General features: G+C 38.5%; 1 protein-coding gene across 1 annotated transcript; it reads left to right on the forward strand.

Moving 5' to 3' along the window:
- Window positions 1-7: 7 nt before the first annotated feature.
- Window positions 8-19,267, forward strand: LOC139714972 (sialin-like). The gene is made up of 9 exons (XM_071626618.1): window positions 8-40; window positions 6,215-6,422; window positions 7,261-7,374; window positions 8,912-9,070; window positions 11,293-11,427; window positions 11,621-11,828; window positions 13,231-13,378; window positions 14,831-14,945; window positions 18,324-19,267. The coding sequence occupies exons 2-9, from the start codon at window positions 6,243-6,245 to the stop codon at window positions 18,474-18,476; spliced, it is 1,212 nt and encodes a 403-aa protein (XP_071482719.1). The 5' UTR covers window positions 8-40; window positions 6,215-6,242; the 3' UTR covers window positions 18,477-19,267.
- Window positions 19,268-23,042: the final 3,775 nt, after the last annotated feature.

Consider the following 23,042-nt stretch of genomic DNA (forward strand, 5'->3'; position numbering starts at 1 on the left):
GCGACGTGTTACGCGGCATCATTTTGAACTTCTTCAGAAGGTAATGTATTTCTTTGTAATTTACACATCGAGTGTTTGGCATGACATATCTAGGCTTATTCACACAGGTAAATGTATGTATTTCCATTCAAGCGTGAGACTGTTCAAGGTTTTGTAAGTAGGACTCTTAGACTCTTGGTGTGACACTAACGACGTTGGAGTCTACGTTGCGTTGTCGGGCGTTTATCAATGCTTATTGTTCAGTCCCATATATTGTAAAGTGCGTTAGTTTGCTTGTACGAACTCCCTCCCATCGATGAACTTGTCACCAAGTTTCACCACCCCCTCCACACACCTGGAAATCGATGGTGAGAAGTGCCGTGGAAGAGCACACACAGAACTCTCCATCGCACAGACATCACCAGGAAGGCAGTTAGCACAAAGCCATGGCATCACTGCACCTACAGCTGTACTGTCCACACCGTCCTGGGTCATGAACATTAAAACTCCTGCCCTCCATCAGATCATCAGTGTCTCGAATGATCATGCATCATTCCCTCACAACTCAGACCATCAAAGCCCAACTGCTCAGCGGGGTATTATAATTTATATATCCAACCAACTCTCGCCTTCACATCATAAGAGGCAAAACAAGCCCAGGATGCTGGCTGCACTGATGAAACAGTTACCCACCTGGTGGGTGAATGCTCACTGTACAAAACCTCAGAGACAGAGACAGCTTCCTCAGCTCACCAACATTAACAAGTGGCCAAAAGCGATAGAAAACACACCTCACCAAAACTGCAACACCACCCGAGTGCTTTACCAGACCCACTCTTGGATCTTGCTGCAACTCCACTAAAGGCACTATCTCCCTCTCTGACTGGAAAAACCCCCCTCTGTTTCATAACCTATCTCTGAGGCTTTCTGAGCTTTCTTTTCGACATAATGATACGCTCGAATGATACATGTACATACCAAACGTATAGCCGTGTAGTACCAGTACCATTGTTATCCTGTTGTTTTCCTATTTTTATCCTGTGACCTTGTGACTATTCATTCATTCATAGACCTCACATTTTAGACAACTCTGCAACTTTAGCAGTTCTCCCGACTGGAGGAATTCAAGCAAAGAAGGAGGATTAAGCTTGTCCCATACATTACAACCAGCATATTGATGATGCTGGTGCAGTGGTGGTAGCTGGTGGTGTACTATGCATGATAGGACTAGTAGGAGATACCCCGGACATTTTTTTTTTTTTTTTTTTTTTTTTTTTTTTTTTTTTTGTGGCTCTAAATTCTGTACTCAGAGGGTGAAATTTCGGTCGAAATAGCACCTGTTATCCACAAAGTCCTGAAAATTACGAATTCGGTAAAATCATAAACATTATTCTCTGCGATTTTCATGATTTTGGGAAAATAGAAATTTGACTTCAAATAAACTTTGAATTTACAGTCCTGACATATCTAGAATCTACCCCTCTCCAAGAAAGTTGTCTTTTTGCACGGTGTAAAATCGTATTATAATTCTGGACATGATTTTCGTAATGGAATAATCACCGTCTTTGGCACCTTATCCTTGCGCTAGAAACACAATTCATACCCATGAATCACCGTACACACTCTTACCGAGCGGACAAAGAAAAAAATCGGCAAATGAGGCTCAAATTTCGTATTTTAAAGGGTGTGTACAGTTCTGGTCGAGGTGTAGATTTAGCTTTTAACATTTTGCGAGATATTCAGAAACCGCTCTATGAGATGTAAGGGGGAATGCAGTTCTACAAGGGGTATCAAAAGTTTATTCGATGAAAATCGGTTTTGAAATGGCTGAGATATCCAAAAACAAGGTGAAACAAAGAGATCCTATTAAGTTGTGGCATGTCACCTTTTATTATTAGCACTTGTTTGGATATCTCAGCCATTTGAAAACCAATTTTCATCAAATAAATATTGAATCATTCTTGAAATTACATGCTCTTTCATATTTCATAACAGGCTTTTCATTATCTCACTTAGGAATGTTCAAAACATGAATCCCTACCTCAACCAGTACTGTACAGTCCCTTTAAGGTATAATGTCTTAGAGCCCGTTTACACCGACTTTTGGGGCGGCCCAGGGCCGGCCTAAAAGTCGGTGAAAAATGCACGCTCCCAAATGCGGGTACCAAATTTGGTCCCGCATTTGGACAAGCTCCGGAGGTTGTCTCGGGCCGGCCCTGGGCTGACCTGTTCTCGGTGTAATCGCACGCTGGCCCAAATGCGGTACCAAATGCGAGTCCTGCTTCCCTTCCGCGGCGATCGTGATGTAATTGCGTAATGTTATGAGTGCTTATATTGTGCATGCTGTCTTGTCTTGAAGGAGCGGAGAATTCTGTCCTGCAATGTCTCACAATGTTTCATCTCTGTAATTTTTTTTTCCTCACTCCAGAAAATTTGTGCATAGGTAAGGATGGTGAGAAACTGTGAAATTGATTTTTGTTGGGTAGTGGCGGTGATGTGACGTTATTTGTGATTTGAATTATCCCAAAATCCATGCTCTGTCTCGGACAAAATAGTCATTACATCCCCAGGTATTCAGTATCATGTTAGTAAAAGTGATCGTGACGAAGATGAAAATAATTTTGTGTAACGTTAGGCCTATGCTCCTGACCTGATTGAGGTTGGATGAAACCGCGGCTAACAAACCACTGAAGGATTACGAATTTAGTGACATTTTAAAATTATGAAAAAAAAATAGTATAGGTTTAGGTACTATGCTAGAACGTCAGTGCTAAAATTGAGGATTGATGTTCACAGAATTGCATACGTACACAATACACATTTCCCGCGGGCGCGCTCCAATTATGTAAATCATTGTTCACATGCAGAGCGCCGCTATTACTGTCAGAATATTTATATATAGGCCGGCCCAAATTCTCGGTGTAAATGCACACCGAGTACCGCAATTTGGGCCGGCCTAAAAGTTGTCAGGCGGTGTAAACGGGGTCTTAGACCTGTACTTCAACATTTTGAACAGTTCACGCGATAAAACCTTGTGAAAAATCAACAACTTCTTCGAAATCAGAGGTAAATTAAAATGTGAATTTTTTTGCGTGTTTACATTTTTTTGTTGCATTATTTTGCAATTTCAGTTCTGTGTGGCTAATAATTTGATCTGTGAGGCTGATAATCTATGATATGAGGTGTTGCGCTTATTGAATGTCATTAGTACGCAAAAATGTGCATGTCTGGAGTTACCATGCTGTCCAGTGGTACCATATCTATACGTACCGTATATAAAGATTCTAACGTCGATTACCGTTAAGTCGCCACTACCTATAAAGTCGCCAGACATTCACATCGCATGTAACGTGCGCCGCGATTGGAGATCAACTGGGGCGACGGATTTTCATTGCTCTCAAAAGACATTCCTGATTCACCTTTTTCCTCCATGAACACACAAATAATTGTAATCCAAATGTATTTCACCATAAGTAATAGGTGACAAAACCATTCTTAATGCGAGAATGTTTTTGATTTGGAATGGATTTCAGGTGGCAGATTAACAAAGTTGTTCAAACGCGATGATGCACAATGCATCCTACATTGAACTTTTGAAGTGTGTGTATAACACATCCGCTACTAATACGTGGTGCGCTATGGCTAGCGAACTACAACTGTAATACAGTGCCTATCGTTAGTTCACCAACCTGGGAGTGCATTGGAAATACACGCAAGTGGCGACTAAGCCAGTAAGCGGTAATTGATGTTATATGTAACGGTTACAATGTAGGCATTGAATTTACACATAGTACAAATGTACCTAATCTAAAAGCTTGACTGAAAGATCGGTAGCTGTATCTGGTGGTCGGGGATTTGTTCCGCGGAAACGGCATCTGGCTTCATGGATCCCCTGCGAGGAGAGCGATAACGTCAAAAAACATAAAAGACTCCTTCGGACAGACAGATCTTTCTGTCTTTAAAGCCAGCTAGGATCTGATCTGGTCTCGTCTGTTCCGTAATTATACTAACCAGCAGAACTAGGCATCTCTTCAGGGCAGTGCGCATGCATCCGTGTCCGTGCCTTAATTAGCAAGCAGGGTTAGGTTATAACTTGTTTAAGGCCCTAGCCTAGGTTTAGGGTTAGGTTAGGGTTGTATTTATGGGTAAATTAGTCAAGGAACATAACTGACTCATTAGGAAGTCTTTCCTACAATAAGAGAGAGTTCCATAGAGTTCCATGTAAGGAAAAAAAAACCAAAGGAAAAAAGGGAGAAAGGAAGTGTGAAAGATGCCATTACGGCGTGTGGAAATCGGCCCACCGCACGCCACTGTATCAATCGTTAACGATAACGATAACGTTAATCGTTAACGATCGCCCCGTCACTGTACAGGCATACTAACCTGGAAACATTGAACTGCACATTACTTGAATATGAGACGACTCTGAAGCAAATAATTTTCACACAACAAATGTACTCTTAAATGAATCCCACGAGGATTGGAACAATCATCCCCCATCATTCCCACTGATTCCCACTGATCAGTTACTAGCCATCCCCTTTAAAAGTAACACAATCTAGGCAGGGGTGGATCCAGGAATTCTGTAAAAGGGGAGGGGGCGCAAAGCAAGGGAGCATAGGGACCTATCCCGAGCCAGGGCCGGCGCTGTGTTTTTGAAAGAGGGGGGGGGGGGGGGCAGTTTATATTTCTGGTGCCACTTCTAGGCTTCATCAGCTGACAAGCAAAGGAAAGAAAGAAAAAAGGCCTTAGCTGGCATTTTCTTGTACCACTACTGGTGTGAATTGGCTGACAAGCAAAAAAAAACAACAAACAAACAAACAAAGGCTTGAGTGCTAATTTTCTCATTTTTCATGCCACTTCCGCGTTTCATCAGATGACAAATAACACATTTTCGTCATTTTTTTGTACACGATCGATGAAATTTGTGAGGGAATGACATGGTTAGCCCGTTCGTTTGCATATTAATACCCACTGTACAAGAACTGTTTAGCAGAAATTACCAAAACTTCTAAATTTCATGACTTCCTTATTTTTCATCTGATTTCAGTAAAATTTTTACCGTTGAACGTAGCTCTTTTTTTTTTTATCAGACTAACTTATATTTGGACTGGATTTCCTTTTTAAAGAATAATAAACCAACCCACAATGGATAATCTTGTTCTGGTATTTGGAGTTCTATAGTCCAGTACTAGTGCATCAATAGAACATGCCCTAATTGTTATAGTAAATAGGCTCCTTGATCTACAATGCATTTTTCCTAGGTCGAGGCCCTAGAAGTGGTACTGGATCTAACATCATTAGACTCACCATACTGATTTCTCGTACACAGAACTCGAGTAACGATGTCTTGTTTACTTCCATTACCACTGACACAGCCATGTATAAATATGTATTGTTGAGCAGAATAGCATACTTTCTGTATTCTGTGCTCTACGCACGCATATGTTGAAAGGCTTGGCCTTGTTGACTCAGGACTACTACAATTGTACATTCCTCACTGCATGAATCTCTGCATCATATCTAGACAAAGCGTAGACACGCTGTGATGTAAGCGTTCAGGAAAGTGGTACAAATGTGTGTTACTGTACCGAATTTTTTCCACAATCACATGATGCAATCTAACCAATCACAAGGCATACTTTACTCCGCTATTAATAATCTAGTAGGGTGACATGAGATCAATAAAGGGTTGCAGTGTTTGCTGGTACACTGTACAATGTATCTAGATGTGAAGGACCAATATCATGACACATTGCACTGCTTTTGTAATTGGTACTAAGAGCTCAGCTCTACTGCTGCAGCACAGTTGCAGTTTCATCAGACACAACTCATATGCTCTGCATATGTATCAATGACCCAGTGTGATTGGACATGTCACTTGAAGAATACCTAATAATGAATTGCTGTGTGGAGAAACAAGTCAATTCCCTGGTTGATTCACCGAGACATTCTGAAAATATGATGTTATAAGTATATTCCTCAGTATTATTTTTTTCTGGAAAGGAAGATTTTAAATGATATTGTCTCAATTCTAAGGGAATCTTGGTTCAATGCTGATAATAGATACAGACTGTGCATGATTGTGACCATTTTGTGCTAGTACCTAGAGTTGGTCATTTTTACTTATTTTTAACCCAAGGGGTAGAAAGTAAAATGTGTGTCTCTTGTTTTGTTATATGTGCTAATTAGATATATTCACTGATTTTCACATATCTTTATTATTTGTATCTAGAACAAGCAAAGCTGTTCCAGGTATCAGTATGCCTCTGAGTAAGTCCATTCGGATTGTGGCACTTTGCTCATTGGCAAACTTCATCAATGCTGCCGATCGTGTCATAATGCCTATTGCCATCGTGCCCATGGCTGACGTCTACCGATGGAACATGTCTCTCCAGGGCTGGATCCTTAGTGCATTCGCTTATGGCTACATTAGCAGTCAGGTTCAGTTTGTCTCCTTTGTTTTATCATTAGATACTGGGCACACTTATCAGCATTAAGTACATTCACCGTCCTTTGTGTGGAATACTGTCGCCTGAAGTTGTTATGTTTCAGTTTCAATGGAAATTCTGATAATGTAGTCGATTCAAGTGTCCTTAAATCAGGGAAAGAATGAATTCTAAATGGTACATCATAGCAAGACATTACGCTATATGAGTTTGCATAAATGTGATAATTATGATAGAATAGTATTAGTAGTAAGTAATACTTTTAGTAGTCATACATTCCTAGTGGTATTTGTAGTAAGTAGGAGTAGTAGTGGTGGTAGTATTTCTGTTAACTGATTCAGAGGCGCATTTTTCAGTTATTCCTGACAATGCATCATTCTCTGTCTTCTTCTTTGCATAGCTTATGAACCTACCTTGACTAAGCCTACTGCTTTTCATGAAGGTATTGAAGAAAAATTTAGCAGTTACTGTTCAAAATTATTTCACATTAAAGTGATGTATAATTTTCATATACCTGCCTCTCAAAGTGGTGTAAAGACTGGTTATAGCTCACAGTTTAGAAAAAAGAAAAGTCTTATTAGAATTCATCCTTACAAAATTTTAACTAGACTGGCAAGCTGAACATGGAAAATGAGATAATTACTCATGTTTCTATTGTAATATCCAATAATGTTTGTATCAGTGGTAATATGTAGAACAAAGCTTTGTGAAAATAAAGGCACTTTTGTTTGTACAATACAAGGTACAACTGTTGCAATTAACCAAGTGCTGGGGGTACTTAGTTGTTCAGAGAAGCCTAATTATGATATTTCTCTCCAATTTGTCTTTCCAGATTATAGGTGGTAAAGCTGCACAGAGGTTTGGGGGCAAGCTCACTCTTGGTGTAGCAGTAGCAGTGTGGTCATTTTCTACATTTATCACCCCTGTTGTAGGAGGATCATTCACAGTAAGTCATGTAGCATCGCCAAAACTTCACCCTTTTGTCTCAGAACTGTACACATGCAACAAACCTCAAAATTTCAATCACCAATGACAGAATTTCTGACCTGAGAAAGCTTTTGAATTATATACCAATTTGGTGAAATAGAATGAAAGTTTATGTTGGTTTGTAGTTTTGATTTCAGCAATATCTGTGTATTATAGTCCATTATAAAAGTAGAGGTGTCAAGACAGAAATTACCATCATAATTAAACGTTTTGGTATTATCATGTAAAATTGCATTTATAAAGCCATGATTTAAAGGGCAAGTCCACCTTCATGTACATGTGGATTGAGTGAACCCAGCAAGATTAGTAGTACATATTAGTGAAAGTTTGGGGAAAATTAGACAGTCTGTTCGAAAATTATGAATTTTTAAAGTATCTGCGCAGTGACTGCTGGAAGAGAAGACTACTACAGTGTATGATGTCTAGAACAATATAGAGAAGATATAAAGAAAATTTCACAAAATTTCATTTTTTTGGGGAAAAAAGTGCACATTTCATTTACTTGTCACTTACAAATGATAATATCTTTCCCCCTGCCTTCTGAAAGAGGCAAGTCAAGTGTCCTTGTATTATGTGAGGAAAGTGAAATATGTTGAATTTTGTTTATATTTTCTTTATTGTTCCTCACATTGGACATCACAAGCCAGGGGCAGATCCAGGAATTCCTTAAAGAGGAGGTGCCTTTACAAAATCAAAGTGTAAGGGGTGGGGGGGGGGGGGGGGTGGGAAGGGGTGCACACGCCCCCATTTTGGTCTTTTCATTTCTTTTGTTTAAACGAAAATATGGGGGGGGGGGGGAGAAGTTGCATGCTGGGAGCACTCCCTCTGGATCCACCACTGCAAGCTGTACATATTTTGTAGTAGTCTTCTTATCCAGCAGTGACTGAGCAGAAACCTCAATAATTCATAACCTTTGAACGGATTGTCTGAATTCCCCCAAACTTTCACTGATTTGCTCTGCTAATACGCATTCACACAATCCACATGTCTATGAATGTGGACTTGTCCTTGAATGCTGGCTGTCTGTAAGGGGATTTTAAGACCTACAGTATTGATATCTTTATTGTTTATGTAAAATTATTATTATATGACTTGAATATGTGCATGCTAATGCTAATAAGCCATTGCAAAGGTGGTTCATATCAACAATGATATTCAGTAGCTATATTATTGGAAGGCTCGTGCTGGTCACTGTAAGACGGTTTAAATTTCTCTCTCTCATGTTTAAAAAGCATCAAGGCAAGGAAATCGTACTCTTGAGAGGCATGTCTCCTTTCATTCATACAGTTTCTTTGCCCAACAGTTTCAGTTGTCTTTGGCAAGCGTGCAAATGAGTTTGTAGCATTGTTTCAGTGTGTGCTGCTTATGATTAGGTATTCACAACTTAGATGAGCAAAACCCATATCCTTTTTCAATGCCTATGCAATTATATATCGTGAAAGATTACAAGTTGAATTAGTTCCATGTGGTCTTATGTTTTTGTTCTTTACCATCAGGTTCTTGTCATGTCGAGAATGATCCTTGGTTTTGCGGAGGGATTTTGCTTGCCAACTATCTTCCACATTTTTGCTCACAATGTACACCCTGATGAGAGATCTACCTCGTTTGGTTACCTGGTGGCTTTAGGCTCAGTTGGGCAGACCGTGGCTGCTTTGGTAAGACAGAGGGCCTACAAAATGTATAAAGACTCCAATGGAAATGCCCTCTCATGTGACCTTTCCCTTTTTCTACTTTTGAATATGCTTTGTACATTGAATTTTGCTCACCATACAAACTTCTGGAAAGTGCCATCCAACTCTTCAGAATATTCATGTGATGCGATGAAGAGCTTAAACCTCTCTCATACCTACAGTGAACTCTATGTCACAGGAATTTGAGGTATTTTGATGGTGAGTCAAATTTTACCAAATGGTTGCCATGGTAATCTGGTTATGCAGAGCAGTCTTCTGAAAGTTTTTGATTATCTGTTTATTTATTTATCTATTATTATTATTATTTTGGTTGAAGTGCTACAGGCAAGTGATGGCCACAAACTTTAACAGAAGGGCCTCCCAGGCCACCCCTCCAGATCTCAGCTTTCAACCATGCGATCGTGACAAAAAAATTGGTGCACACATTGCCTATGACGTGATCTAATGTACCATGAAGTTAATTTTTCGAACGATATTATCATTTATGCTAAAGTATGCTAAATTATGCATAATGCTGATGAAATCAGACAATTTGGTATAAATCACTAAATAAACCACAAAACAGGCACATTTTTTATGTAAATATTCTTTTTAGTGCCCTTAGCAAATGTAAGAGAAGAAAAATAGTGCCATGGGAAAAATTCTTAAGTATTTTATTGTTTTTTGAATTTCTTATATATTTCCTTTTTTCACCTTTATATTTTTCATTCTTTTTTCACCTTTATATTTTTCATTCATTCTTTTTTCGATGAAATTTGTCCCCAACATTGTTCCAAACAGGAAAAAATGTTATTAATTGATTTTAATCAGTAAAACCTCAAAATAATCATGCTTTTATGAAATTTGCCTCTAAGCACAGTTTGCATTGGAATTGAACACGAATTCACATTTTTGAGCAATTTTTGGTCTGACATACATGTACGTACAATGTATTTATGCGCAACTTCAGAACGGCACGCCCCAGCATCCCAAATTTGGTGTTAAAAAATGCGGGAGACTCGAAGAAAAAATTCATGGAACATCGCAGCGATAGCTTTCCGCAATAGCAATTCATCGCCCCCCCGGCCAAGTAAAGGGTTACATTGAAAAGTTTGTCCCTGGATGTATATTTGGGATCATTTGCAAAAATAAACATACACCTCCTCAGGTCAAGCTGTGCAATGGAGCTGCACAGTGACAAGGCCTCCCTCTCGACTTATTATAAATATGATAAATGCAACATCTGGAGAAACACAATCTGAAAGGTCTTTGCAAACATGTTTTGATAGTGGGTATTGAAACATGGTTCAAAGATGGGAAAGATGATGAACGCAGCCTTTGTCTTGCCTGCATAGTGGAAGCGAGACATATGCATCACTCTTCCGTTGTCTTTGTCTGTGATGATGGTGGCGTCAACAATTTGGTGTACTCTCTATAACTTTCCACAGCTTTGAATTATGACCACCAAATTAACACCACAGATACATAGCCTAAAAATGCTCGTCAAGGTGTAATATGGTGATGTCCGCCAAGGTCAAAGGTCATTAGTTCAATGAACTTTCCCTGGTATACCTAAAGCATTGTACTCACAGTATTGTGGTCTCAATAATTATATTCCTTCCACAGCCTTGAGCTATGACCACCAAATTCAGACCACATATACATCATCTAAAGATGCTGGTCATATTAGATTATTGGTGCAGGCTGACAAGGTCAAAGGTCAAACGGTCGATAAACTTACCTTGAAAAACACTAGTACTCACAAAGTGCGATATGCAGGCCAGACATTGTCTGGCGTTTGCCTTGGTGGTTGTTCTTAGTGTATAGAAGTAAATTCCTAGCATGTATATTACATTCTTGCAGTCTGCTTGTTTTTAAGTGTTTGTATAGATTTGTACATGTTTTTGCATTTTTTATGGAACTTAACCAGTTGAGGACAGACTGGTTTTGCTACAACATGCATTTCCCATAGACACTTGACCAAGTTTACTCGGGACACGTCCTCAACTGGTTTAGAAAAAAGATCATTTAGTCAGGCAAATGCATATATTACATGATTATGAAATTGCATGTTTGTCGCACTTTGTGTGATCTATGATCTATTTAACCTGAACATACAAATAGGGCCTTCTGGTAGAAACTCAGTGTTCATTTGTTACATTTCTGTACACATGATGAATTCTATTCAAATTTCTTTGTTTTGGTAGATTTGCCCCCGTCTCTCCTGGGCCATGATGTTCTACACCTTTGGTGCTATTGGACTCATGTGGGTGGTGATCTGGGTAATGTTCTACCCAAAGGACAGTCCTGACAATGACCCAGAAATGCTCCTTATGCCAAAGGTTTGTTCAGTACAAATGAAAACAGTTGATTTCACAGTGATTATCTAGATTACCCAAAATTGCTTTTTTTGTTTTTTTTAATGGAGAGAGAGAATTCCATGTGTGACTGCATACATATACACCATACCTCATTTCAAGCCTTTATTTTCCTTGACATGATACTGTTATTTTTTCTCTTGTGATTCCTAACCAGGTTGACACAACAAACAGCGTGTACTGGACAAGCTACATCTCACATCGTCCACTGTGGGCAATGTATATTGCCCACTTTGCCATGAACTGGTCAAACTATATTGTGTTGTCATGGTTACCAACTTACTTACAGAGGCATTTAGGAGCCAACAAGCAAGATGTTAGTTTTACTGCACTGCCGTATCTCATGAACTCGTTATTTGGTGTAGGTGAGTAGATCATGAAAGCAAATGATTAAAGAAACCTTAGGAAAGAGGTCTGGAATATCCATGTTTTGGCCCTGTTACGTATAAGTATGGTTGAATAATGAAAGGACTGATGTATCAGACTCACTCTGCCCATTTAGTCTAGGTGGGCTGATTCCACCCCCATCCCCCCAGGATCTTGGCCATCAGTTGGTACGTGTGACACCCACGTCATAATCTACAAGATTCTGTCATAAGATTATTTGAAATTATCAGTATTTAATTCAAATCAATTAATTATGCCAATTAACCCCTATATCTTATTTTAGCCTGTTAAACACTAATCAAAAGCTTTGAAGTTTTTTTTTTATTGTGGTTTGTGTATCTGTTTTAATATATTCAACAATTGTACATCATAAAAACTTCCAAAAGGCAGGTAGATTCTTATATATTTTATTGTTTTCAGAATTGCTTATGTATTTCTTAGTTTTTTACCTTTTTTTCCCTCTTTTTTCTATGGGAACTGTCATGGACCACTTTTCTACCATAATTAGTATAAATTTGATCAATCAAAGTTATGGATAGTAAAATTTGTCAGATTTTTATGAGTTTCATGACAAAGCACTGTTTTCCCGAGGAAATGTACATAAATTCACAAAATTGTGCCCATTTTGGGGTGACATGCCATTATCAAAATGGGCATGGCTCCATAACGGTACACGCGGACAGAGCAAATTTTGTCTCAAAAGTTGCACGATCCTTGAAAGAAAAAAGGACAAGAAGCCTCATGATCGTCTTCTCATGTTGTAGAATTATTGCGTGAAACATCAACCCCGGCTCTTTTAGGATTTTTAACAAAATTAAAACCAATCTGCTTTGAGTCATGTTTTTTCAAAAGCACCCATGAGAAGTTTCAGTGGCAGTCCATGTATCTTTGTACGCAAGTTTATTAGGGCTGCTTACTGGAAGCGCTTTGAGAAGGAGCTCTATATTGATTGGGAAGCTGATATGTCACGTTGAAGTACAAAGGTCCATTCACATGCTGGTATCTTGCATTCTTTATGTATAAGCTGGTAAATTTTTAATACATGAAATAGAGTGTTATTGGAGTGTGCTATTGATTTGGAGGGTAAACGGATACAACAAAACAAATAGTAATTGCAGGTGTTGGATAGTTGTTGAAACAGTATGATTAGACTACCAGTAGTAACCTGTTTTTTGTTTATTCTTGTTTTTGTTTTTGTTTTTTTTTCATTTGACTCGTGAAACAGTGATATGTTTTCGTTTCTTTCACTAAAAACTCATGTACATACAAAGTGAACATAAAATTATAAAATTGTGTTATTGTGTGACTTTCTAATATGAAGACAGACGTAATGAATCCATGATTGAGTGGATGTGTTCTACGTCTTCTTTCCATACAAAGCGGCTGGACACTATGCAGACTACCTGATCACCAAGAAACACTGGACTGTACTCTCTGTCAGGAGAATAATGACATGCATTGGACTTCTTGGCCCCGCCCTCTTTATCATGCTCTTTGGTTCTGTGGATAAATTAGGCTTAGCTGTCTGGTGAGCTTCCTTTGAAACATGATATTATCTATTACAAGTCTTTCCTTTAGGATATGATAGTATGACAATGCATTCACTTTGATAAGGATGTTGCTATGTGTGTGTATATGTTATTACTGGTATTCCCAGTTTGATACATTTTGAGAGGGAATGATGATTGATGGCTATATGACTCTCTCTTTTCAGTAGTGACTCGATACTTTCTATACAACACAAGGGTTAAAACGTTCTATCCTATGAATATTATGTGGGGACTTTGGGCTGGAAATGTTATTGTTCTGTGTATGTACCTGTGGCTTTAAATATCACCTTTACCCAATATCCTTATCTAAAAAATTCCAGATGTGAAATACAGTGTTGTAGTGATTAAAGACTTCATTGCATGGTAATGCCTCCTGACGTTAATCAGTGAAAGTGAGAAGGAATTCACTCATTGGTGTCATGCATCAGATGGACAATGTATGATGGTAAAGATCAATTTGTATCAATTCACCTTATTCGTGACATAATACAGTTTAACACTTTGGTTTACAATAAGCCACTATTGACAAAGCAATGCAATGTACAGTCATTGTTTTCATTGGTCATTGTAATCTCATCACATTGGGCCATCTTGTCTAAACTTACAAGTCTGTTTTAAATAGCAAGCCATGAGATCTGTGAACCGACATCATAAACAGATGATTACAACATTGCACAATCATATCCAAATTCTGGTATTATGATTTTTCAGAGTCTCAAGTTTCTAATGATCTGTAGTTTGTCTTCATTTCTGTAAAAATGAAAACACACTCACACACACACAAAAAAAACCCTTAGAAATGGTTGAGTTCCAGCCATAAGAGGAACATAGGTTTGAGGAAATTGATCTTGAAGCCTAGATAAAGGCAGACATGTATGATATGAGGCAATCAAAACTAACAAACTGTCAAGATAAACCGCTTTAACTATGCACCTCTGGAAACCTGATAAACTTTGTATCAAAAGATATCCTTAAATTGTGAAGTTTTGACAGTCTACATTTTAATCAGATCTTGAACTTTTCATATTCAGACAAAAATCAGTTTTCATTTTTTTCACCAAGATGACTTGGCAGTTTTCTTGTCTTTAGACCTCTGTCAGGGTAATGTGGTGAGGAGTCACATGTAGAGGTGTGAGGAGTCACATGTAGAGGTGTGAGGAGTCACATGTAGAGGTGTGAGGAGTCACATGTAGGGGTGTGAGGAGTCACATGTAGAGGTGTGAGGAGTCACATGTAGAGGTGTGAGGAGTCACATGTAGAGGTGTGAGGAGTCACATGTAGAGGTCATCAGTATGAAAGGTCATCACATGATGTCTCTCAAAATAGCATTTTTGCTTTTTTTCATTGTTTGCTTGATATCTTAGGAAGTCTGAGGTGTTCTAGTCAGAGATGTAATCTTTGATATGATTTTGTTTTGTCTCTAAAAACAGTTTCATCTCAATCTCCTTGGGCCTGTGTGGCTGCAACTCCTCTGGTCACATGAGCAACCATGCAGATGTTGCACCAAATCATGCTGGGATTACATTTGCAGTGTCAAATACCCTGGTGAGAAACTTATGTGTCACTTTTAACCCTAAAAAGACTGGGGGGGGGGGCCTGAAAGGCCCCCCCTCGACATTTCGCACGATTACTCAGCAACACACAATGCTCTCGCCGCGATGCTCTATGACTTTTTTCTTTCGAGTTTCCCGCACATTTTGACACCAAATTTGTGACGCCCGGGGGTACGGTTCTGAAGTTACATAACTTTTTGTACATGCACGTGAGACCGAAAATGGCTCAAAAATGTGATTTTGTGTACAAAGTCAATACAAATTGAGTTTTATCACATGGTTCATATAAATATGCTTATTTTTACTCTCAATGGCTAAAATCAATTTGTTTTAGTAGTATTATGCTTCAAAAAGGGTCTGCCACAAATTTTGCTGAAAAAAACAACAAAAACAAAAGGTCGAAAAAACAAAGAAATACATAAGAAATTCATAAAACAATAAAATAAATAAGAAATTGATTTTGATACCGAATTTTTTTTCAAGTACATTCGCTAAGAATGCTACAAAGAATATCTAGACCAAAAATGAACACTTTTGGAACTTTATTTACTGATTTAGATAAAAAAGTCTGATTTCTCGCATAAATTAGCATAATTAATCAAAATAAAATAAAAGAAGACTATTTTGGAAAATTTAAATATACGATCTTGTAGATTACATCGCACACTACCATTGTGCAAATTTCCGCGGCGATCGCGCGATCCACGGCCGAGATCTTAAGGGGGGGCCCTTTAGGCCCCCCCCCCCCAGTCTTTCGAGCTACCAAAATAGCCCAGTCTTTTTAGGGTTAAAGGCCCTGCCACACTCTGCCAGATAGGCTCACCGTACAAGAAACAGGCAATATTTTGCTCATCTGTTCAAATTGTCCATCGGAGGGACAAAGTGTAAATTTTCCGTTTTAGAAGAGCGTACATGCACTGTTATGGGGAGAACAAGACAAACAATTAACAATGCATGTGGGGCAATTATGTACAGGACAGAGGGACGTGCGGAACTCATGAGAAACGAAATATGAACCACATTTCCATGGGACAAAACACATGAGCAACAAGTAGGCGATGCATGAGACATACATCGAACGTCAGAGAACCATGCGTATGTGCTCGATGTGCTGGACATAGCCATTCCATCCGTTCCATTGTCTTGCAGCAACAGACTCTACATGAGGCCTGGTGGATGGAAATGCATGGAAAATGACAGTACATATACAGACAGTACATATACAGTACAGTACATATACAGCATAAAACATAAGACAATCGGGCAAGGGTCAGCCGATGCTATCCGTTTTTGGCAAGACAAAACTTTTTGCATGGCTGCTCTGACTGAAATCACGGGAAGATAAACGTCCATCCAGGGGATAAAAAGGACATGAAACACATTTAAACAGATATCAATGGATGCCAAGAATCGACTTTCGTTTCTCATGCATTTGCCATATCTGGCAAAGTGTGACAGGGGCTTAAGACTCTTTATTTGTCTAAGGTCCCCAAATGAAGAAATCTTAAAAGATATTCTTCTTTATGATCAGAAGTGACAAGGCCAAGTTGGTGCTATTTGCAAGTAAATTGGGGACTGTAGTTTCAAGTTTGTTCATGACATATCTGGAGGTGCCCCCCCCCCCATTTTTAAAATCCCATGATACATACATTTACACTAGATTTTGGGATGATTTTGTCATTTGTAATGCTCTGTACTACTAAAACAGTACAGAACAGAGTGAAAATTTATTTTTTCCATCCCAGTACCATCCTTCACATAGAATTGCTCCTTTTTGATTGGCATATTTCAACGTGTTTTTCTTCATATGTTACTGTCAATGTCAGGTGTTATGAATTTCTTCTGCAAAAAGAAAGAAGGAAATAAAGAAAGGAATTAAACATAAGAAGTGTGCTGTATTAATGAATACATATATTGTAGATTTACTTTAATATCTTGTAAGGTATGATGGGTTATTAGATTAATCTAAGTTGTGGTGGAAAATAAATTTGAAAAACTTCAGATCTGGGGTGGTATTCTGAGGTCGTAATTAAGTCTGTAATTAACTTCGTAATTAAGTCGAGAAGTTAATATGCCCTTAATCATGGGCAAAATCGGTATTCTGAGGACGTAATTAAGGTATGATTAAGTCTCTTATAATCATCTTAGGTTCCTCCCATCTAATTGTTATTCCATCCAATCAGATGCGTTGTTAGAACCCAAAATGATGATCATGCGTGCAAATATGCCCTCAATTGCGCACATCCACACACCCCCTGCAATTACAATGCAAGAGCTCTGTGCGCACGCTGCGGTCTTTGATTACAACCCTTCACCTACACATGCGAAGAGCTCACATAAAATGACAAAATTCCCGGAAGATCGCCTATATTTCTTTTTTTCTCTGAATTCTACGGATACCATGACAACAAGACTCAACCGCTCCTCGGTTACCAAAGATGGTAAGCATCTTTGTGGCCGAGAAAAAACTCTGTAATGCGTGATATCGGAGTTACTCCGATATCACGCATTACAGAGTTTTTTCTCGGCCACAACGATGCTTACCGTCTTCTGTAACCGAGGAGCGGTTGAGTCTTGTTGTCATGGTATCCGTAGAATTCAGAGAAAAAAAGAAATATAAGCGATCTTCCGGGAATTTTGTCATTTTATGTGAGCTCTTCGCGTGCGTAGGTGAAGGGTTGTAATCAAAGACCGCATAACTTTCATACTTAATTACATGCTCAGAATTCCGATTAGTAATTAACTCTGTGATTAAGTCCTATCAGAGGTGTACGCGCATTGATACGCGCAAGTGCGTAAGACTTTCCCCGCCAAAACGCTTGTTGTCATGGTAGTTAATAAACCCCCTACTTAATCATGCTCTCAGAATACCAATTCGCTAATTAAGTGCTAATCAGACACTTAATAAGCCCTCAGAATACGGCCCCTGCCTCTTTAACCCTATTCTAACTAGGCTATTTGAGACCAAGTTTTTGTGAGGGGGGGGGGGGGGGGGTTCAATTTATAAAGAAATACAATTTGCATGTTAGCCGTTTTTGGACTGAAATGCATGTACAAAACATTTGCATAACTTCAAAATGGTGTACCTGGAAGTAGCAAATACAACTTGTAGGTCTCACAATATGCGGGCGACTTTAAAGAAAAAAGACATGAAATGGCGGTTTAAAATCTTTGCACGTTGTGGAATCATCACCTGAAATGTCGAGTGGGGGTAAATTTGACTCCTCCCCCAACAGTTAAGATAGGGTCAAATGATTTTTAAAATCCAAGTATTCTCATCATTTTGGATTGAAAAGTCAGCCAATCACACTTTCGTTTCAAGAAGCTATTCTCAGTATTTCACTCTGTTTCCTCCCTGAATGATCTGTAGGCCACATTGCCTGGCATGGCTGCTGGTCCTGTCACTGCAGCTATGGTAGCCTACTCTGGAAGCTGGTATCCAGTCTTTACTGTAGCCTCAGTGGTCAACCTTGGTGGAGCTCTCTTCTACTTCAGCCAGAGCTCTGCTAGTCAGGTTCTCTGAAATCTTCTGCTACTATTAACGCTGCATGAATCAGAGTGGTGCTTACTACCACACTTGAAACAATGAGAAAGTTGTTTGCGACAAAACATTTGTTTATTAGTGAAAATATGAGCACATTTTTGATAATTACACATGATGTAATGGCCTCTGGATTCTTCATGTACTATGACATCTTTTGCTCATCAACACAGCTGTTTTGAACACACAAGTGTGATTTGATTGAGACAGTTTTCCTATTTTCACTTTTGAATGAATTGTCACTTGTCTTGTTTTTCTTTATTTAGTTTTAAAGAGAATTTGTCATGCTTCTCTGCAAAACCGTTTAGGGCTCTTCGGCCTTGAGATGGCAAAACAACGTATCTACATCCAAACTCATTTCCAGTAAATCAAGCTTGAAGTTTCGCAAACCTACAGCTCTTTTTCTGTTTTCGTTCAACACTTCATATCTTACCCTAGAAGGACCAACAGTATCAGAAATACATTGCATGCAAATTGAATTCACAAGACCCTTCATTTTTAGAATTATTTGCATTTAATCAAAACATGCGTTGTTATGCCGTCTCAACATAATAATACAGTCAAACCTGCCTTAGCGGCCACCTGTCTATAGCGGCCACTGAAAAATCACCCCGAGAGAAAAGCCCTGTTAAAGACCCTGTGTATAGCGGCCACCTGTCTAACGCGGCCAGCGGCCACAAATTTTGTTTCCCGTGGTAGATTTTAACCTGTCTATGGCGGCCACAGAGCTGGTAATTCAGCATGTTTTTCTGATTTGTGGCCGTTCCAGTCATTCATGGGCAACGTTAAGTAATCGCCACCACTGTATTCATCACTTATTCAGTCATAATAATGCGCTAGTGTTAAGCTTTCTACACGACTGTACAACATGCTACTGTGCAACAATTTCATAAACACGGGCATTGTTCAATACATGAAACACACATGTGCATACACTGTACGTACGCATGTACATGTACACTATGTACTTATAGATGTATACAACGATGATACATGTACGTGTACATGTATAGGCAATTCACACATATAGTTGGATAACCTGTCTGTACCGGCCACCTGTCTATAACGGTCAATTTTTTCGTTTCCCTTGGGTGGCCACTATTGACAGGTTTGACTGTACTATTACCATTGATGTGGCAAAACAAAGTAAGTCTCGACCACTGGCGCGCCTATATTGTATTGCAATGTCGATATCCAAGCGCTTCTGCCGCTGCGTGCGGCGCGCAGCCTATTACAGCGTAAACATGCAGATGGCAAAGCAATGTATCGCATGTATACGTTATTTTGCCAAGTCCTATGCCTGACGTGTGTTGAACAGGGTCAAGCATATCACCGCTTACGTTGTTTTGCCAACAAAATTTGAGCAATTCCCACTGGGAGGGAGCGTCATATCTCAGTAACAGAATGGGTTCTGATTTCAAGATTTGGTCTTGAGTTAGATTATACTAAAATAAGCTGAAATATGTAACTAAGTCAATTTTCATGAATTTTCGACAAATGTTTTGCCATCTCAAGGCCGTACTGTTGTTGAATCAAAGTCAAAGTAAACCTTATCATGAACTTGAATTCTCTGTGAAGTTGAATCCTAAAATACAAACAAACAAACATGGCCATGAAACTTTTACAGCACTGCTTAACCCATTCCATACTAAATTCTGAAATTCCCATAGACCTAGTCCACCAGGTTCCTGTACGGAACGGGTTAAGTGATGTGCTCACATATCTGAGGTGACCATTTTAACCCGTGGAGGACGAGTCCCGAGTATACTCGGGCATGCGTCTATGGAAAATGCATGTTGCAAAATCAGTCCCTCCTCAATGGGGTAACATGTCTAGTGATGACTGTGTGTTACGGAATATTATGCTTGAAATCAAATTGCCATAACACTATTATGACTGATTATCTTACAGAGTTCTGTGAAATTGCTCTCCACAAAGCTCTTTCACTCTCAAAATGTGTTGTACAGCCTGTACTATTGTTATTGTTACTAGGTGCATGTGAGCATTCTTTCCATCTCAAGAGAGGCAAAACACACATTTAGCAATTTCAAACAGTTTTTTTGACATTTAGGATGTAAAAATTGTGAGATTTGAGAAAAAGTTACAAGTCTGAAAAATTTACTTTAGCACTATGAGCAACCTTTCAGATTCATATGTTTTGGGATCTAAGTAATAAGTCATGTGGTGCCCCCACCCCCCTCCCCCCCCCAAAAAAAAAAAAAAAACCCAACAACAATAACATCAAACAAAGAAACAGAGAAAGACTAATTATCTGCCCAGAGATGATGTTGTCAGGATAGTGTTATGTTGCAAAAATATATTAAAAACATACCCACTCCTATGTAGATGAATTGTCCATTGATGTCATACTTTGATGTGATATTTCTGCCAGATGTCACCGTTACTTTATGTCTAAGAAAAGAGACAAGGTTTAGCCATTGCCTTATCAATGGGGAATGTATAATCCCAGTTTGACTGCGTAGTTATTACTTGGTCATAGTACCTTTGTATCGCATACACTGTTAGGCCTTATACAACAGGCTGATGTCTTAGTGTGCCTATTTAGGTAAATGAAATCAGGGTTTTGTCAAAAAAAAAAATAGGGGTAGATCGTTAATGATGAAGAATGGCCTAATTTTAGTGTGCTGTTGTCCTGCTTTAAAGCTCTTGATATAATGTCATAGATATGTTTTCATGACTCAAACTATGGGAGGGAGACCTACAATTGATGAATAATTTGTTCATAAGATTTTTTGTTTTGGGTAGGTAACTGTACCACACAAAGCACAGTTCTTGTTTTGACTGGCTTGTGTAATCATTGTTTGTCCCCAGAATGGCAAGTCTTTTATTTTGTTATTTTACTAGTAACTATCTTGACATCTTTAGATATCCTAGCATGTCCAGAGAGTAAGGTGTTGACGCTTTACATTGGTCACAAAATTAGCTGTTTGAGGAAATGTGTCCTACTCCTTGTATTAAATCAAAGCTTTTTTTCCCAAGGGATTTTTGTGTGATTTAGCTGCCAATGTGGCATTCTTTCAGTGAGTGTCATATACCAGAAAGGGTCTGTTTAGAAATGTTCATTCATGTCTATTCCATTTTGTAGGATGCAAATGGCAGTGTACAGTGTACCTGACATGAATGAAAAAAGAAAAGAAAAAGAAAAGTGGTTGTCGATTAAAGGGTTGAGTTATAGTAGCATTATCATGGGAAATTATATACACAGGTAAGCTAGTAGATGAATTCTAACATTTTCAAATGGAAATCAATTATTTTTTTTAACATAGTAATTGTACCATATTGTATACATGATTTCTGTCATCAGAGCTGCCGAGTCATTTTATAAACCAGTGTGGTTCTAATGCAATTTGAATGATTTTAAGCACATTATAGACTTAATGTGAATCCAATGCAAAAAGGATGATTGCAGTCTGCATAGAAAATGTCTACATCTTTAGAAGATATTCGGAGGCATATAGTAGTCTCATGAAGTAAGGGATACTTGCTCTTCAAATAAACCTCAGTTTGTTTAAAACATGATTTTTGACTGTAAACCAGCACTATGAGACATCATACAATATCTGATAAACTGTACAGTCTGACAGGCATAAATATGTATTCTGTGTTGAAAGTAGCATGCCATTATATTTTTAGAAATTTTTGAGTTCAGGTAGAAAGAATGCATGGATGTCTATACCAGAAAGTACTTTCACCTTATATGGCCCAAGTTTTGCATTGCAGTGCATGACAATTTTTATTCATTTATTACTCTTGTTTTTTTTTTTCTTTACAGTACTATACTTTCATTGTCCTCTCTTTCTGGATGTAGCACAGTAGCAATCATAATTTTCAATCTGTGTTATCAGATCAACTTTGTACACATGACATACAAGTGCGGCACTTTCTGTAACAGCCTATATTCACAGATACAGAACGTTGTATATTTTGTGCATAGCCCTTCGTTTTTCTTGAGGATAATTTTGCCATTCGCACAAGAGAGAAAATTATGTTAAAAAAAGAAAGAAAAAAAATGACTGGACTACTTGCATAAAGATTACAACAGTGTGTAGATCATAGATGAAGGATTTCATATTTTAGTACACCAATACAAATTATCAAAAATCTTTGCCTTCAGACTGAAGGCTCTGTTATGTTTGTTAGGTGGTGTTTCCATGGTGTTCTCTTGGTCATAAATTTGGCAAAATTATTGGTTCTGATGGTTCTCTGTAGAATGGTTTTGCATGTACATGATTTGTGTGTTGATGTCACTTTATTATGTGACCATGCATCACAAATCAACAAAAAGTTGCATGCACTGATTATGTGTGAGCCCTCAAAAAATAGGTGAAACGGGTCGACGTTATCACTATTGAGCTTTTCATTTTTCCTGAAAGAGCAATTCTACATTTTTCTAAGGTTTCAGATCATAAAACAAACAGGAAATTGTGCTTTAAGCAGTTTTTCTAGACCACTTTTTTTGTAGGATAGTGTGATTAGGTGTGAGTCCCATTTTCATTTCTTAAAAGCCGTTTACACACTCTTCACTTT

The sequence above is a fragment of the Diadema antillarum genome, unplaced genomic scaffold (assembly GCF_040938485.1).
Source record: "Diadema antillarum isolate AM-2024a unplaced genomic scaffold, OU_Dant_1.0 seq00002577_RagTag, whole genome shotgun sequence".
Taxonomy (NCBI): Eukaryota; Metazoa; Echinodermata; class Echinoidea; order Diadematoida; family Diadematidae; genus Diadema; species Diadema antillarum.

What these genes read in the sequence shown, in the direction of transcription:
- LOC139714972 (XM_071626618.1), top strand. Translation starts at nt 6,243, where the DNA reads ATGCCTCTGAGTAAGTCCATTCGGATTGTGGCACTTTGCTCATTGGCA. An exon ending in GGCAGACCGTGGCTGCTTTG is followed by an intron (nt 9,071 to 11,292) that starts GTAAGACAGAGG and finishes TTGTTTTGGTAG; the next exon opens with ATTTGCCCCCGTCTCTCCTG. An exon ending in TTGCAGTGTCAAATACCCTG is followed by an intron (nt 14,946 to 18,323) that starts GTGAGAAACTTA and finishes AATGATCTGTAG; the next exon opens with GCCACATTGCCTGGCATGGC.